The sequence below is a fragment of the Mus caroli genome, unplaced genomic scaffold, assembly GCF_978045245.1.
Source record: "Mus caroli unplaced genomic scaffold, Mus_caroli_1 scaffold_9, whole genome shotgun sequence".
Classification (NCBI taxonomy): domain Eukaryota; kingdom Metazoa; phylum Chordata; class Mammalia; order Rodentia; family Muridae; genus Mus; species Mus caroli.
Window position 1 is genome coordinate 7,793,037 of NW_028227264.1, and position 16,266 is coordinate 7,809,302.

Genomic DNA, 16,266 nt, shown 5'->3' on the forward strand with positions numbered 1-16,266 from the left:
TACAAAGAACAAGAACACAGAAAACAGGGTATCTTTTCCCTCCCCACCCCACCGTACATGAGAGGATCTTTGAACAAGACTGAATCTTCCCATTGTCCTTCTATTCCAAGAAAGGGAATGGAGTCACACTGTTTCTCGTCTTGGGTGTTGTCTCAGTGTCCCCATATACCTTTATATTCAATAACCTATATTAAAAAGCCTCTATTAAACTGTATGGTATAGACTCCTATAAAAAATAATAATAAAGGTATTTTATTCACCTTGTCCAGAATTGGCTCTTTCAAGAAAGTATTGGCACCATAAGATATTATTTTTCTAAGTTAATTATCTCTAAAGGTAAGTAGCAGAAAATAGGCTTTTAATAGCATCAAATGAAATTATTATAATAAAGTTTTATGGATTCTCAGAAAAGATATGAAATTATTGCCTTAGCATTTATAGCATTTGATGTTTAGAAGGGGTTGTCTTTTCTTTCAAAGCTCTACTTCCAGTTTATACAAATACATGTCTTACGATCCTTTTCAGGCTGACTCTCTCTACAATGGCTACTGGGAGCTAACTTTCTATCCTAGACCTGGTAGGTGGCAAATTAGTGGTGTTAGAATATAAGTGCTATTATTTGGTAATGAAATTCAGATTTCATTTGTTTCTCTACCTCCCAAGGTGTTTCTGGGAAACAAACACATATCTCCCCCATCCAGGTGCTACTGAGAGCAGTATATTTTTATCTTGCAGAGTGCAGAATATTTCTAAAATTGGCCCCTGAGAGATTTGCATTTATAGTGAGTACTCTGAAGTGGCTCAGCCATGATTACTAGGATCTCCCATGATAGCATCATATGGATGTAACACAGAAATGCTTTCAGAAAGAATTCAGCATCTCGGTAGACAGATATATGCAGGCAGCCTTGCCTCTGAACCTGGACAGGAAAAAAAAAGGCCTTTCTTCTGGAATGTGCAATTGAAATAAATATGTATGCTATGTGAGTACCCAATCACAGCCTGTTAAGGATTGAGTGTAAGGAGGGGCTTTAAAGGATCTGAAATGTGGTAAATTATTGAGAAAGGGGCTGTTTTTCTTGCCAGTTAGTTCTCCCCTACATTATATCTTGAAAAATAAAATCATTCCATTAACTGTTCTGTAGTAGTCATCCGTACAGTCAACTTAGTGTCCATCAGAATGGAAGAGAGTCAGAAAGACATTGAACTGGGGCTTCTCTGTTCTCCCCACATAGGACTTGAGTTATCTAATTTTCTGTTTTTCCTCTACATCCAAAAGCAATTAACCAGACAAAAGATCTCAATATACCAAGAATCCATTGGCCTGGTACCTCATAGTAACAGTCAAGTTAGCTGTCCTTGGATCTTGAAGGACATACTCCTAAGTTCCACCAGATGGCCTCAAGAGAAAGAGTTCCATCTAGACAAGAAGTAGATGTCTAGTGAGAAGCAGAGCTGTCAGCTCATGTATGGTGGCTCGGGTGGAGTCACATTTAGACAACTAAATTATCTCTACATAGACTGGAAACTATCCATCATCTTTACCCCTCACTGTCCAGACCATGGTCAGCTCCCTGGCAAATGTGGTCCACGAACTGGCCCATGTTCTGTTCCTAAAAAAAAAATACTAGAAGCTACAAAACATTTATAAACAAGGGAGATGTATTTGCTTCATGGCTTTCATGGCTGGAAGTCTAAGAAAGGACCGAACTATTTGGCTGCTCATGGGGTTTCTTTGGGCTGCATCATGACAACAAAGAGACTGGTTGCTTGTAGAAGAATCTAAGCACACAAGTGATCTTACCTTATTGTTGTCATGATAAATCACTACATGAGACAAATGATTATTATTAATTTTTTGTGGGAGTGATATCCACAGTGACTTACCTACATATAGGTCCCACCTCTTAAAGGTCCCACCACCTCTCCACATGATCACACTAAGTGCCAGTGCACATACCTCAGTGGTATACACACAAACTATAATACCCACAACCTAAGGGGTTAACCATGGCCCTGGGGGTCTTAATAAGAGTCCATTATCACTCTATGTATCTAGCTGCCATGAGTACAACTGATTTTAATGCAACTTCCTCAGAGAAAGCACAAGATAACTTTTACAGTTGATCTCAGAACCTCATTATTTCCTCAAAGTGGCTAGAGCTACCAAGGGTTGTTCCAACCTGACAAATTTTCTCAGCTGCTTCATGCAGGTTCCAAATCCTCCAATATTTCTAATAGTTCATATGAGGCTTCTCAATTCTCCTCAGAAAGCTAGGCTCTGACCTCAGGAGTTGTAAGCACACTGAGTATTCCTCAGTGTACTTTGGGTCACCTCTGCAGGAGGTGGGGGACTGAGTCTGAAGCTTTCAGGCAGAGTGAAGGATCTCGATGGCAAAGGAAGAGGTCCAGAGCGTCACACAAGATCGACTCCAGCCCCAGCTGTGCCTTGTGACATTTATGTGACAGTTTGTCTGCTTTCCTGAGATGAATCACAGCAAATTAGAGCTGAGGAACACCTATTAGTTCATCCGAGCTACATGCCTGCCAGCTCACTACTCCTCCCCTTTACGCCATTGCTTCCTGCATCATCCAGCCTGAGTGTAAATAGCCTGAACCTAAAGTCTTCCTCAGTTGACCATTCTCTCCAGCACAACCATCAAGAAATCCTGTATTTAGTATTTATTTTCTATAGTTTTCTGTAGAAAGCAAGATTATCAATTACTTACTCCCTCTTCCCTGACAGTCTCTGGATATAATTAAAAATTGGAGACTCTCTTTGTTTAAAAATAATCCATTTCAGGAGGACCAAAGTACTGGGCAGGGAAAGGGAAATGCTTTTCACAGTATCTTCATTGTTTTGATTTTCTTTATCCCTGTGATTGATTGTCACTTTAGCCATATTCTTGGCATTGTCTGGCGTTTGCCTTCTTTAAACAATAGCTGGAACTATGACTAAGAGACATTACTGGTTACAACTCAAGTTGGGACACACAGAGGTTTGATATATGTATGCATTGTGTAATGATTGTCACAATGAAGTTCATTGACACATCCATCACAAGCTGTATTGTGCTTAAATCCCCAGAGCTGCTTTTAGTAATCGCTGCCACTATGACTAAGCACAATGGCTGGTTTCCACACTTGCTTCTGTTTCGATTTTTAATGCTGTTATTCATCTCCTCGCTGCCTACATTATATGGAAGTCCCCAGTCTGTCATTGCTATTAAAATAATAACTTAAACTATTTCAGTAGTTTACATAGTTCCTAACCAAATATCCAGATATCAAGACTCATCAAAATATGCCTATCTAAATATCTAAAAATGTATATCATAACTTAATAGTTACCTAAGTCTTAACCTTTCTTTAGGGATCTAGTTAAACATAAGGGCAGTCTTCTATGTACTCTTTCTGGATAGTCTTGCTTAAAAAAATATGTTTTTCTTTGCTATTGCTAAGGTGGTGAACTTCTTTGCAAATAATGTACAGGGATGCATTTGTGCCTTACCTTAATCTGACCCTTTAAGCAAGGCTCACTGCACACAGATCGTACCATTCCACTTTTATTCATCTGGATTTTGTAATCATCGATATTCAGCACGCCTTCATGCCAGGTTCCCACATGGACATAGTCATAGCGATTAGCCTCTGTGTACTGCAGATTCATAATGTCATACCTAACAAAGAAAATAAATACATGTGAGTCTTACTGGATAGTTCCCTGATGGAGGAAACAAAGACAATTTGTAAATGGATTTTAGCGGTAGAAAAGAGATCAGAACTTCAATCATCACACACCAGCACCAGTGACTGTCACATTTATAGTTTATTGTGAATGCTTCCTCTGATTCTCAGAGAATGTCTCTCTACCATCCACTTTTGTTAAATAATATATTACTCTCACTTTTTCTCTGTTTACGATTCTGTGTTTAGTTGATCAACTCTTTAAATCCAGGTAGTCCCCTTTGAACAAGTAACCATTCATACTATCCGTGAAAACATTAATTTCCATGCTTGGCTACTTTTATTTCACATTCTCTTTTTATACTCAGTTGCCGTTTTCATTACAATGACATTTTTAAAGATGGGAAGTCTTACAAAGCTGAGACCATTTGCTAAGTACAAGCAAGGCAAGGAACCTGAAAGAGGGATCATTTAGTTAGTAAAGAAGTTAAGGGCTTAATGTGTGTGTAGTGTGATGTATGTGTGTATTATATGTTGTATATGTTTCATGCATGTGCGGTGTGTGCACATGAATGCTGGAGTGGTGCCCATGTACACTTGTAGAGTATAGAAGATGGCATCTGGCATCTTCTTCTATCAGTCTCTACCTTGCAACCTTGTGCCATGGCATCTCACAGAATTGGAAGCATGTCCTAAGTAGGTTGACCAGTGAGCTCCCTGGGTCTTCCTGTTTCTAACTCTCAGTGTTGAGGCTACAGCGATGACTAACCCTTCCTGGTATGTCTTATGGATTTAAACTTGGGTCCTCTTGCTTATTGTGCAAGCACTCTTACCCATAGAACTATCTTGCCAGCCAATTTATCATTATGTACAGTGGCATTCAAAGAGATCTTTTTTTCTGATTGAAACAAACATTTGTGGAACTGAACAATTGACACCAGCTATTTCATAGGTTCAAATGCTATATAAAGACAGAGTTGACATCTGAAACCTTCCTATAGTAAGAATGGCATAATGTGTCTATTTTTTTCCTTAAGAAATGTTTTCTACGGTAAAAATATCTTAAAAGTGCCGGAAGATCTTTTCCTCCAGGGCTACAGTGGAGGATAGTTGGCAACACAACGGATAGAGCAGAGGACTTGTCATTAGGATGTATGAGCTGGATCCTTGGCTTACATTTTAATAGTGAGCTAAAATATTTAGGACTGTCACTAATCTCTTTGGGTTCTTATATGGATTTTGGAACCTAAGAAGAGCAGAAACTACTTTCTTATTGGGACACATGCATAAGTTGTATAGATGAATATGTACATCTCCAGATTCATCTGTTAAGACCCTTACTCCAAAGTAATTAGGCAGTAATGAGAAAGGAGTCTTCATGGTTGAGATTCTTGTCTTTGCAAAAGTAGCTTGAGGAATCTGTCTTACCTTCCTAGTACATGTGGACAACATTAGAAGAGACCACCCATGAATAAGGAAGGAGGCCCTCTCAGACATCAAATGTACTGGTGCCTTGACCTTAGATTTCCCAGCCTTCTGATTTTGGTCCACAATATGTCTACTAATCATAAACCAAAGGAAACATGCTAACCTGTTGTAGCCCCACAGGTAAGACTTAGAGTGGATGTGAAGCACTGTCTAAGATAATTCATATTTCTATTTCTAGGAGAAAATTAGTATGCTGGCAAGTTCTATTATGTAAAATACTTAGATATTGGTGTTGGGATAGCTATTTATCTCCAATAATCTCTAGTGGTCTTCCTCTTTTTTCTGCTATAACATAGGGTAGTTTGCCTAAGCTCTATGCTTGGCTTCTTCTTACTGGATCTTTTCTTACTGAATAATTTTCCACAGTGCTATGCACAGATTTTAACCCACTGCAGTAAAATAAGAGACATCATGCCTCTTTGTTTCTCTATATATGACCCAGGGAACTAGATGGCAATTACGCAGCACATACCCCTCTTCCTGGGCGGGTCTTCTACACCCACCCTCATGCCCCTACTTCATCCATTTGGGAATACTTTTCTCTTTGAACCTGTGTCAGACTCCTCTCATTCTCAGCACTAGGAACAGCTACTGTCCATCAGCCTGCCTTGGCTGTACCTGGCCTACATGCTTATCTAGACAATAACTATCCATATACTGCCATTGTTTTATGCTTTCTTAATGTACAGATGTGTCCTATCACCTGCAGAGGAACTGAAGGCTTCTCCAAACCCAGTTTTTAGCAGTTTCTACAAATAGCAGTTTCCTGAAGAAAAAAAAAAAAAAAAAGAAGAAGAAGAAGAAGCAACGTATGGAAATTAAAGAATCTTTTCCCCCCTTGCCTAGTGGAAAACAACGTAGTGCTCCCAGAATGCATTATTTATCATTTTGCTGCTCTGGATTTTGGGTAGTACTTATCTCCCTTGTTCCTGAGGCTTATCATAATACCTCAGAGTAGCTCTCAGTGAAGGTTAAGTGACTTCTCATTGTGAGCTGGTGATTCACACTCATCTGGGAATCAATGGAAAATCTACACTTCCAATATTTTTACATTTGGAATGCATGTCAGTGAACCTGTTATGACTATTCAATACAAATCATTCCATTTTTTCCTTTGCAATATTTTCTGCACTTTTCTCCATATTAGAATGTGGCACTTCCTCACAAGTTCCCAATGATGTCTTTGCAAGCTGCCAGCTTAAACCATCCTTATAAGTCACTTCCCCAAAACTCGAGACTCTTATTAGCACTTCCTTGTTCTTTCATAAAGAAAGCCAGTTCACACTTCATTAGCATTTAGAAACTGAAAATTTCACAATATTTTCTCATGAAAACACTTTCTTAAAAAGTTCCAAATGCTGGAAGAAAAACAGGAAGAAAAAACCCCTTGGAATATCAAGGGCAGAATTCAGGCTGACTAAAAAAAGAGCTTGCAGTACTGCCATGTAAATAATAAACACGGTCCCCGCCCCCCTCTGTTTTTGTTTTATTTTTGTTTGTTTTTGTTTTTGCAAACACCAGGGTTCCTTCCTGACATGTTGCTGCCTTTTATTTTAGATATCCTCATACAAGTCACATCTGCAGGAAATTTTCCTGCTGAATTCACTTTATGCTACATGATGATTAACTGAAATAATTACTGTAGGGCCAAGAGCACGTGACATATGACAGGAGCTAGACACCAAAGGGAGGCAATGGGAAGAGAAGGTAAACTAAGTTGATCAACTTCATGCAGGAGAAAATGGCACCGTGAAAACAGATCAAGGGGAAGACTCCAAAGTTAAAATGTAATTAGAGATGAAGTAGACAGACGCTGATGATCAACATGACTTAACAGTAGAAAAGCAAGAAGGAAATGTGAATTTACTGGGTGTAAAAATGCTCCAGTCCTGCGCTAATTAAACACTGAATAAATTCCATGTGTGTCTTGAGTTCTGTTGTCACTACTATTTTATTATTATCATCATCATCATTGTCATCGTTGTCATCATTCTTATTATTATTGCCATTAGGAATCATGAAGGAGGGTTGAAAATGTGACCTTCTACTACACCTTATTTCCAATGGACTCAGGTTGACAATAGTGGGACTAGATAGATAAACAATCTCTCTTCTAAGCCTCCAATCCTTTCATTTCTTCTGATGTCATCTCCTAAGGTACTCAGAGCTTCACATTCCCAGGTCCTGGGTCATACATCCCACTCACATTACAATCAGCATCTGTTCCACCTAACTGGCATCTTAGAAGGAATCCTGTAGTACATGGTTTTAATTGTTGACAAAGACATAACATTGAGCTGTTGGACTTCTACGGGGAGATTCCATTAAGCACCCACAAGGGATTCTCCACAGGTAGAACTTAACACCTCCATGCCAAGTCTGTCACAGTAGTTGTATCATGATACAAAGAAAGCCTCCAGCAATTCTGCCTAATTTTAGGATTAGATAAAGGCAGCAGGGCAGAGCAAGGCCACCAAGACAAAGCTTAGAGTCAGATCATACCATCTCCATGTGTGACTCTATCACTTGCTCTCAGGGTGACATTTAGTGACAGGCTAACTTTGACACTCTCTCATCTGTCAGAGAAGGAAATTCATGTAGCAAGACTTAACTAATTGAATGTTTCTCCTTAGCATGTTTCCCTTGGAATCTCAAAGTCTATAAAATTCACTATGGAAGATTGCAGGGCTTCTGTGATGGACACATTTGGGCCTTATATATAGGCTCAGGGCCTTTTGTCTTCCTGCTACTGATTTCAATTCTTCTGCCATTCTTATTATCTCTTTTTAAGGAAAATGTGCATGAATGAATACAGCTAATCTTGACACAGAACACATTCACTATGTATCCACTATGTATGAGTTCACTAAGGGCATCAAAGCAAATGTTGCAGATCAGATTGTGTGTAAAATGACTCAATGAAAAATTAAATGTGTGTGTGTTTGCATGTGTGCGTGTTCTTTTTTATTTTCTTAATTTTTTGAAAGCCACTACAACCAAATCCCAGTCCTCAGCCCCTCAATTCTTTCTTCTTTTAAGATATGTAAGCAGAAGCATGTGTCACCCTCAGAAATAAACATGTACATGTAGGATCTTGTTCTTGTCACATAGTATTAATCAGGTGCAATAGGCATAATCTTTCATGAAGAAAGTAGCATGTGTCCATCAGCATGATGTTGCTGGCTGGTGCCGACAGTGCTTTTTAAGGTGCTGCTATCCAGATGTAGTGTTCTCAGGCTGGTCTTCGGCATCTTAAGGAAAAGGACAGGAAATTTCTTGGTGTGAGGGTAGCTAGCAGGGTGCAGGGTTCTCAGAGTTAAACATGGGGTATTTTGACTTTTTCAAAATGGGTGTGGTCTTAGTTTACCTAGGTGAATTTATCTTCTACACTCCCAAACCATGGTACCAAACAGAATTCTAGTTGGCATTTGTCTGGCTCAGGGTTCAAGGGATACCTTACCTTCCAGGTGCATCCCCCTTCTCATCGAACCACACCTCCTCTCCAGACACTCCAACAAAAGAGGATTTGATGAGGAAATCCAGGAGCTTCCTGCCGTCAATGGGCTTCATGGCATCACAAAGGCCCACGTAGCCAGGACATAGAGCATGGTGCATGTTCTGTAGGCCGTGTGCCATGGCATAGATGGCGTTGATGACAAATCCCATTTTACTGTCCTGGACATAATTTTCTTCCAAGCTTTCATTTCCTGTAATGACAAAACAGTTCACTACCAGGGTCACAATCAAGAATCCAATCAGGGCTACACACACAATATCCAGAGCCCAGTGCTCATTGACTTCAGGGGCTTAGACACTGACAGGGATCATGACATTGGTGAAAGCAAAGCTTGTTTTGTATTTGTGACCAACTATTATAGTCTGTCTGAAAAAAAAGTTGTTGTTGTTGTTTCTTCTGTTTCTCTTCTTTATGTAAAGATTTTATGTTATGCAGCAAACAGTATAAAATTGAAAATAAAGAATTTTTTTCATATAAATAATCATCAATAAGCAATGGAAAGAATTCTTTTCTCCCACGGGTACTTACAATGCAAACCTCCCTATCTCATGATAGAAAAACAATATTTTGCATCCGTTATGACTATCTATAATTCATGCTAATTCAGTTTATACAATGTCTTGCTCTGATGGTTTGTTCTGAAGATGCTACGATATTCTCATCTCTAGGGGAATGAAAACCCAGAATTAGAAGAATTATGTTTAAAACTTATTTTTCCAATCAGCAAATACTTTGCTAAAGTTTTTCTGGGTGGGAAACTCATACTCTACATCAATTTGAGCCTTGTTCATGTGTGAATCTTATAACATGATTTGTGACTTGTGAATTTTGAAAGCCCTGCCAGTCTTTCTACTCCTGTCACACGTGAATAACCCATTCCCCGGCTGCCAGCTAATTTCATAGCAACTGTCACGTTAGATTTTAATATCATATTGAAAATCTCCAATTTGGGACATGGATATCCATGAAGAACTGAGAAACCATTTGGACTTTGTAAAATAAAAGTAACAATTTCAGAAAACAAAATCGACTTTGACTACACACCAGCATTCTTTAGGAACTCCAGACTTGTTCTATAAGATTCACTCTGACTAAGGTCTCGTTGAACGTAATCGGAAAGTACAGGAGTTTAAAGCATCTAGAAGGACCAGTAAGAAATTTTGACTTTGGTGGTGAACTTGGAATGAAAATAGAAAGTCCCGTGCTCTATGTAGAATGGTATATTTAGACGAAGTTGAAATTTGAGAGATACTTGTGTATTAACCCTGAGAGTAAAGTGCAAATTATGGAACCAACCAACTCGAATCCCATCTTCCATATTTGTTTGCCATGTCAGTGTTAGGAGTGAAATTTGCTGAAGTACTATTTTGTCAGACTGAACTTTCCAAGAGAAATCCAAGAATAAGGAAGGTCAAAGGGACATTTGAAAATACACCCACCTAGAATGAATGCACTGCATTGGGTTAGACAGAGAGCAGGGATACTCTAGGCAAAAGTTACCAAGTCTTTGAAATGAGGTGCCTGAGGCCTTTTGGAATGGACAGTAAGACCAGTGTTAACCCAGTAGTTATCAAATGGTACCTCATTCATCAGCATCAAGGAAAGGTCTATTCCTGGATGTCTATGAAGTCAGTGCTCTCATTTTGATCTTTATTTAGGGCAATCATATAACTTATCCAAAATGGGTCATTTTTTTTCCAGGATGAAAGTGAATGGAGAACATAATCATTCCTGAAGGCAAGTGGGACCAAGGGAAGCTGGGGGAACCAGTGTGCACTCTGGCGTCTGTGCCTCCAACTATACCCACTTCCTGATTATAACATGAGTATTATTTATATATGTACACAGGTAAATATAAACACATGTATGCATGCTATATAGTCTTCAATAATTTGATTAATCTTATACTTACTAAATTTTAATGACAAGTATATAATGATAATTAGCAATTTTGCATTTATGTTATAATAACACTCAGTAAATGAGATCTCACAGAAAGACGTTAACCAACCCACTTCATAGCTGAGAAAAGAACAGGGTGTAACATGGACCTGAGTGCTTTTCCTCTTTCAGTTATACACAGGGACTACCCAGTGATCATACAGGAGGCAGGGCATTAAGCAGTGAACCAGTACCTTTCCAAGCCCAGTTTAAAGTATTTTCTTTGGATTATTCCAAGTATGCATAGATGCTTACTGGTGAGAAGTCCTGGCACCCAGTCCACCAGCAGCTTATTATAACAAAGAAGCCTGGCCTGCTAGGGTTTGTCATAGAGAGACCTAGGAATCTTGACAATGTTTCTAAGCAATGTTCACAAGATGAATTGTTCACACTCTTCCAAATAAACCTGCCAGCATCTAGGCTTTCCTGTGTTCTCAGTCTCCTGGCTCTGTACAGGGTAGGGAAGCTACAATCGGTGAGAACTTTCTCTTTAGTTAGTACCTGTAATCCTCAGAATTTCGGAGACTTCAAGGCTCAACTGACCTACATAGTAAATCCTGGGCCAGAGAAGATTACTTCGCGAAACCCTTACTCAAATAAAACAAAACTCAAAATGTTCTCATTGGGAATGGGCTCCCTACAGTAAAATATAGAAATCGTTACTATGCAGTAAGTGAATTTTCACATGCACATCTCTATGTCAATGCTACAGGATATCAGCATGGGACATTTTCAGAAGTTTTGTGCTTATTTAGGACTTCCTTATATACACCACTAAAGATTCATACTTCTCATGGTGCAAGTCCCAAGTATTTGATTTTCTGGTTTCACCCCAATTGGTATGTTTTTAATCCTTAAAATTCAGTCTGGTATTAGGAGGTAGATATACTGTTTCCATTTGCATAGCATCCCTGTATCCTGAAACCTTGATAAGTTCACTTTCTTGTTTACCACAGTTCATCTTTGAGACAGGGTTTTCCATGCAGCCCAGGCTGGCATTGAAGAAATGATCTTTGCCTCTTCAGTGGTGGGATTGTGTGTATAGATCAGCAGAGCTGGCTGAGTTTATTTATTTATTCTAATTTTACATAGTTTTTACATAGTATACTCTGCATACTAACATTGTAAAACTGTGCCTAGTCAGTCTGCTTTGGGTCTTACTTCTTTGGATGCAGATTTAGGAAGTTCACTGGAGAGCTCTCCAAGTCCCCTGTAGTTAACTATTCAAAGAGCTATAACCAGCAAGGACAGGGGTGATGTGCATAAGAAAGTATTCCCTGCCAAGTAGCACTGTGCATGCATACAACCTGACCAGTGTCTGGTGAGGGTAGATTTCAAACAGTGTGATGTTTATAGCAAAGACAAACCACCTTCATGTGTGTTTGTTCTGCATTTATATAATACTGACATACTTTAAATGACCTGAGTTGCAAAATATAGACACTGTATTGAAATACTAGTTCTAGTAAAGCAACTTTGTTGAAGCCTGGACTTACGGTTTCAGTAATTTATTCCCACCAATGTGCCTATAAATTTAGTGGTATTGACTTTTTTCAAATAGAGATCCTTGGGACTAACTCCAAATTAAGAAGGCAAATACAATTCTAAGAAGGAGCAAAGTGTCCACATTTTGATCTTCGTTCTTCTTGAGTTTCATGTGTTTTGCAAATTGTAACTTATATCTTGGGTATTCTAAGTTTCTGGGCTAATATCCACTTATCAGTGAGTATATATCATTTGAGTTCTTTTGTGATTGGGTTACCTCATTCAGGATGATACCCTCCAGGTCCATCCATTTGACTAGGAATTTCATAAATATATTCTTTTTAATAGCTGAGTAGTACTCCATTGTGTAAATGTACCACATTTTTTGTATCTATTTCTCTGTTGAGGGGCATCTGGGTTCTTTCCAGCTTCTGGCTATTATAAATAAGGCTGCTATGAACATAGTGGAGCATGTTTCTTTCTTACTAGTTGGAACATCTTCTGGATATATGCCCAGGAGAGGTATTGTGGGATCCTCTGGTAGTACCATGTCCAATTTTCTGAGAAACCGCCAGACTGATTTCCAGAGTGATTGTACAAGCTTGCAATTCCACCAACAATGGAGGACTGTTCCTCTTTCTCCACATCCTCTTCAGCATCTGCTGTCACATGAATTTTTTATCTTAGCCATTCTGACTGGTGTGAGATGGAATCTCAGGGTTGTTTTGATTTGCATTTCCCTGACGATTAAGGATGCTTCATCATCCTTTGGGAATAAAATTGGGAACAAAACACCCATGGAAGGAGTTACAGAGACAAAGTTTGGAGCTGAGACAAAAGGATGGACCATCTAGAGACTGCCATATCCAGGGATCCATCCCATAATCAGCCTCCAAACACTGACACCATTGCATATACTAGCAAGATTTTGCTGAAAGGACCCTGATATAGCTGTCTCTGCTGAGACTATGCCGGGGCCTAGCAAACACATAAGTGGATACTCACAGTCAGCTATTGGATGGATCACAGGGCCCCCAGTGGAGGAGCTAGAGAAAGTATCCAAGGAGCTAAAGTGATCTGCAATCCTGTAGGTGGAACAACATTATGAACTAACCAGTACCCTGGAGCTCTTGACTCTAGCTGCATATGTATCAAAAGATGGCCTAGTCGGCCATCACTGGAAAGAGAGGCCCATTGGACTTGCAAACTTTATATGCCCCAGTATAGGGGAATGCCAGGGCCAAAAAGTGGGAGTGGGTGGGTAGGGGAGTGGGGGGGGGTATGGGGGACTTTTGGGATAGCATTGGAAATGTAAATGAGGAAAATACCTAATTTAAAAAAAAAAAGAAATAAAACTGTTGATACAGCATTTTGAAAGCTGTACGGGAAAAATAAAAATAAAAATAATTAAAAAAAGAAGGCAAATACAATGTTTTATTTTCTCATGAAATAGGGAGAATTCTGGAAGATATTATTAGATACGTGTCTCTGGCGGGGGGTCGGGGGGTCGGGGGGGATTCTTTTCGTGTCTTGGCATTTGTCTCTCTACCACTTCATTTTCTTTGACAGAGTTATATGTTCAAAACACAATTTGATACTGTGTCAATCAAATTGAAATAGAAAGGTCCATAATTATTTTGCATTGCTAGTGGAAACCAGGTGAAGAAGATGGCATTCATATCCCTTTGCATTGCCAACTATTAGATTTATTGAAGGAAGATTAATCAGACAATTTTAAATACCATCTTCCAAGTATACAGTGCCCTCAATTTGGCTTAAAGGCTTAGGCAGCTAAATTTTCTATATACATTTTCCAGAGAGAATTTTTGATAAGATTTAGAATAGCTGTCTTACTTGTGTTCAGGCGCAAGGATATATGAATGCTTTGTTTCCTCTGATAGTACATTTTTCTCACTCCATAAAGATTCTTTCTGCTAATATCACAGAAAAATATGACCCTTCCATTATTTCCTGTTTAGTATATTAAAATGTAAATGGACTCATGTGGAATTGGAGAGAAAAAGAAAGGATCATTTAATCAAGTCTATGTTATTGCTGTTGCTATTAGTTGACTTTCTATTGCTTAATCCAATCTGTACTTCATGTCTGAACAATTCAGACATACTTCTAAGTACACCCTAACAGTCCATTGCTAAGGGAGAAATTTCCCCATTGTATGGCACATAAACAGCAGGCCTCTTACAGAATGAAGATAATATATGGTAAGCTTCACTTTCCTGGCAATACTACTGCTTTAGTTAATTCATGTTTCAAAAGTGTAGGGTGCATGTGAATAACACCTAAGAACAGTTGCCAGTGTGTTTAAGAATCCTGAGGATCAGCCAGTAACATGCAGTTAAACTATGAGATTCTCCATCTCTTTAGAAAGGAAACAGACTGCCCCATTGCTTTCTTATTGAGAGGGTTCAGAATAGCACCAGAGAGCTGCAAACCACACTCCCTGGAGTAAAAGCCTTGCAGATTTTCAGTAAGTGTTGGCAGCTAATTGTAGAGGTGCAGCATATTACAGAGGGCTGACGGCTTTTGTTGAGTGTGGGAAGTCTGTCTGTTGTTAAAATACACCAGGAACCAGCTCCTTCATCAACAACCTGCTGTACTAGAACCATTTACAACCTGTTCCTCTCTCATCTCTTCTTGTGTCCTCTCCTTTTCTCCTCAAGAGGCTATGGCCACCAGCCTGAGAGGACAAAAGGAGCAGAAACTAAGAACAGGGTTTTGACAGTCATGGGTATGTACAGAATTATTTCTGGAGACAACTGCAGTGAAATGAGTATGTATTATTGTTCCAGGCATAGGGTATATAAGGGCTTTTCAGGGTTATGGGTGGAAAGGAATCATTGGCCATGACATCCAGTGAGCAGGGAGGGCTGATTGGTTATAATACAACACCTAATAGTATGCAGGCAGAGAGCCAGAGTGGTATGTGTGTGCTGAGTTATGCAGCTTTTCAGAGACTCAGTACAAGGTCACTTCAGACAAAGCCAGGCAAAGGCAGCCACTGGCATTCAGGGACACTCTCCAGACAATGACAGGCAGACAGGGAAGCCCTGCTAACAAAGAGCATCCCGGTTATGGGGGAGTGCTACCATAATAACGAGGTTCGCCAACATCTTCTATGTGCCAAGGATCTATCCATGTAGCGCCATCTCTATTTCTTTATGAGTGAAAGGAAGAATACTGTCTTTTATGCATGGGGATCCTTGGTTTAGTATACTTGCCTTCCTCATTGACTTCCCATCCTCACTTTGTTCTTTCTGAGTAGCCTCAGTTCCATACTCCAGTGACTTAGACTGAGTGACTTAAACAGTGTGACTTAAACAGAGTGATTTTTGCTGAAATGTAAGCACTGTAACAAAAAACTATTAAATTATGCCTATTTTACCTACAGTGTAACAGAATGGTTCTGCTATCCAACATTCATATTTATTATAAAAATACAAGCATAAATTCTATATGATATTGATATCTCAAATCCAACTTGATGATTGACTTTTGACAAGTACAATGCAGTATTTATAAACTGACCAATCCCTATACATAAAAACATACTTTGGCACATATTAGTGTATTTCATATACTTTAGTTCTTTTCCCTGCAATTCACAAGTCAGATGGATGAAATGGGAGCACAGAGAGGTGACATTGCTGGGCAAACATTGGTATTTAAACGTAGGGCATGTGACATCTGGAAGTAGGTTATACTATGACTTTCCACTTTAGATTGATTGCCATGGGAGACTATGTGGATCTTTTACACTGATATTATAATGGATTTATCATTCTACTTTAACTATGACACTACATTGTCCCCATGCCACAACTCTTGGGGTTTCTTGAAAGCCAGGTTCCCTTTCTGTCATGTCCCCCAACAACATCTTTTTAAAAAATCAAATTTGGAATTCCTAAGGGACCAATAAAAACTCACTGTTAGTAATATTTAGTCAATAACTGTCACAGAAATTAAAAGAGTAGCTTCTAAGATCAATATTGCCAAGAACACATAGACAAAAAGCTCTTAGCCAAAATTATCAATAAAACACATGCAGTAGCTAGACTTCAAGCAAATCCATTTGGATATGCCAACCAGGCTCAGGCTGTGAGGAGAATATTTACAGAAACAAGAATGCC

At 39.1% G+C, this 16,266-nt stretch overlaps 1 protein-coding gene across 4 annotated transcripts in view; it reads right to left on the reverse strand.

The window, feature by feature from the left end:
• Positions 1-16,266, reverse strand: part of Grm1 (glutamate metabotropic receptor 1) — a 410,258-nt gene that overhangs the window by 51,436 nt on the left and 342,556 nt on the right. For all 4 annotated transcript variants that reach the window (XM_021174013.2, XM_029482994.2, XM_021174014.2 and 1 more), the window contains 2 exons: positions 8,636-8,882; positions 3,512-3,680 (listed from right to left, as the gene is read on the reverse strand). In XM_021174013.2, coding sequence (XP_021029672.1) covers positions 3,512-3,680; positions 8,636-8,882 — 416 coding nt within the window. The remainder of the gene's footprint in view (positions 1-3,511; positions 3,681-8,635; positions 8,883-16,266) is intronic.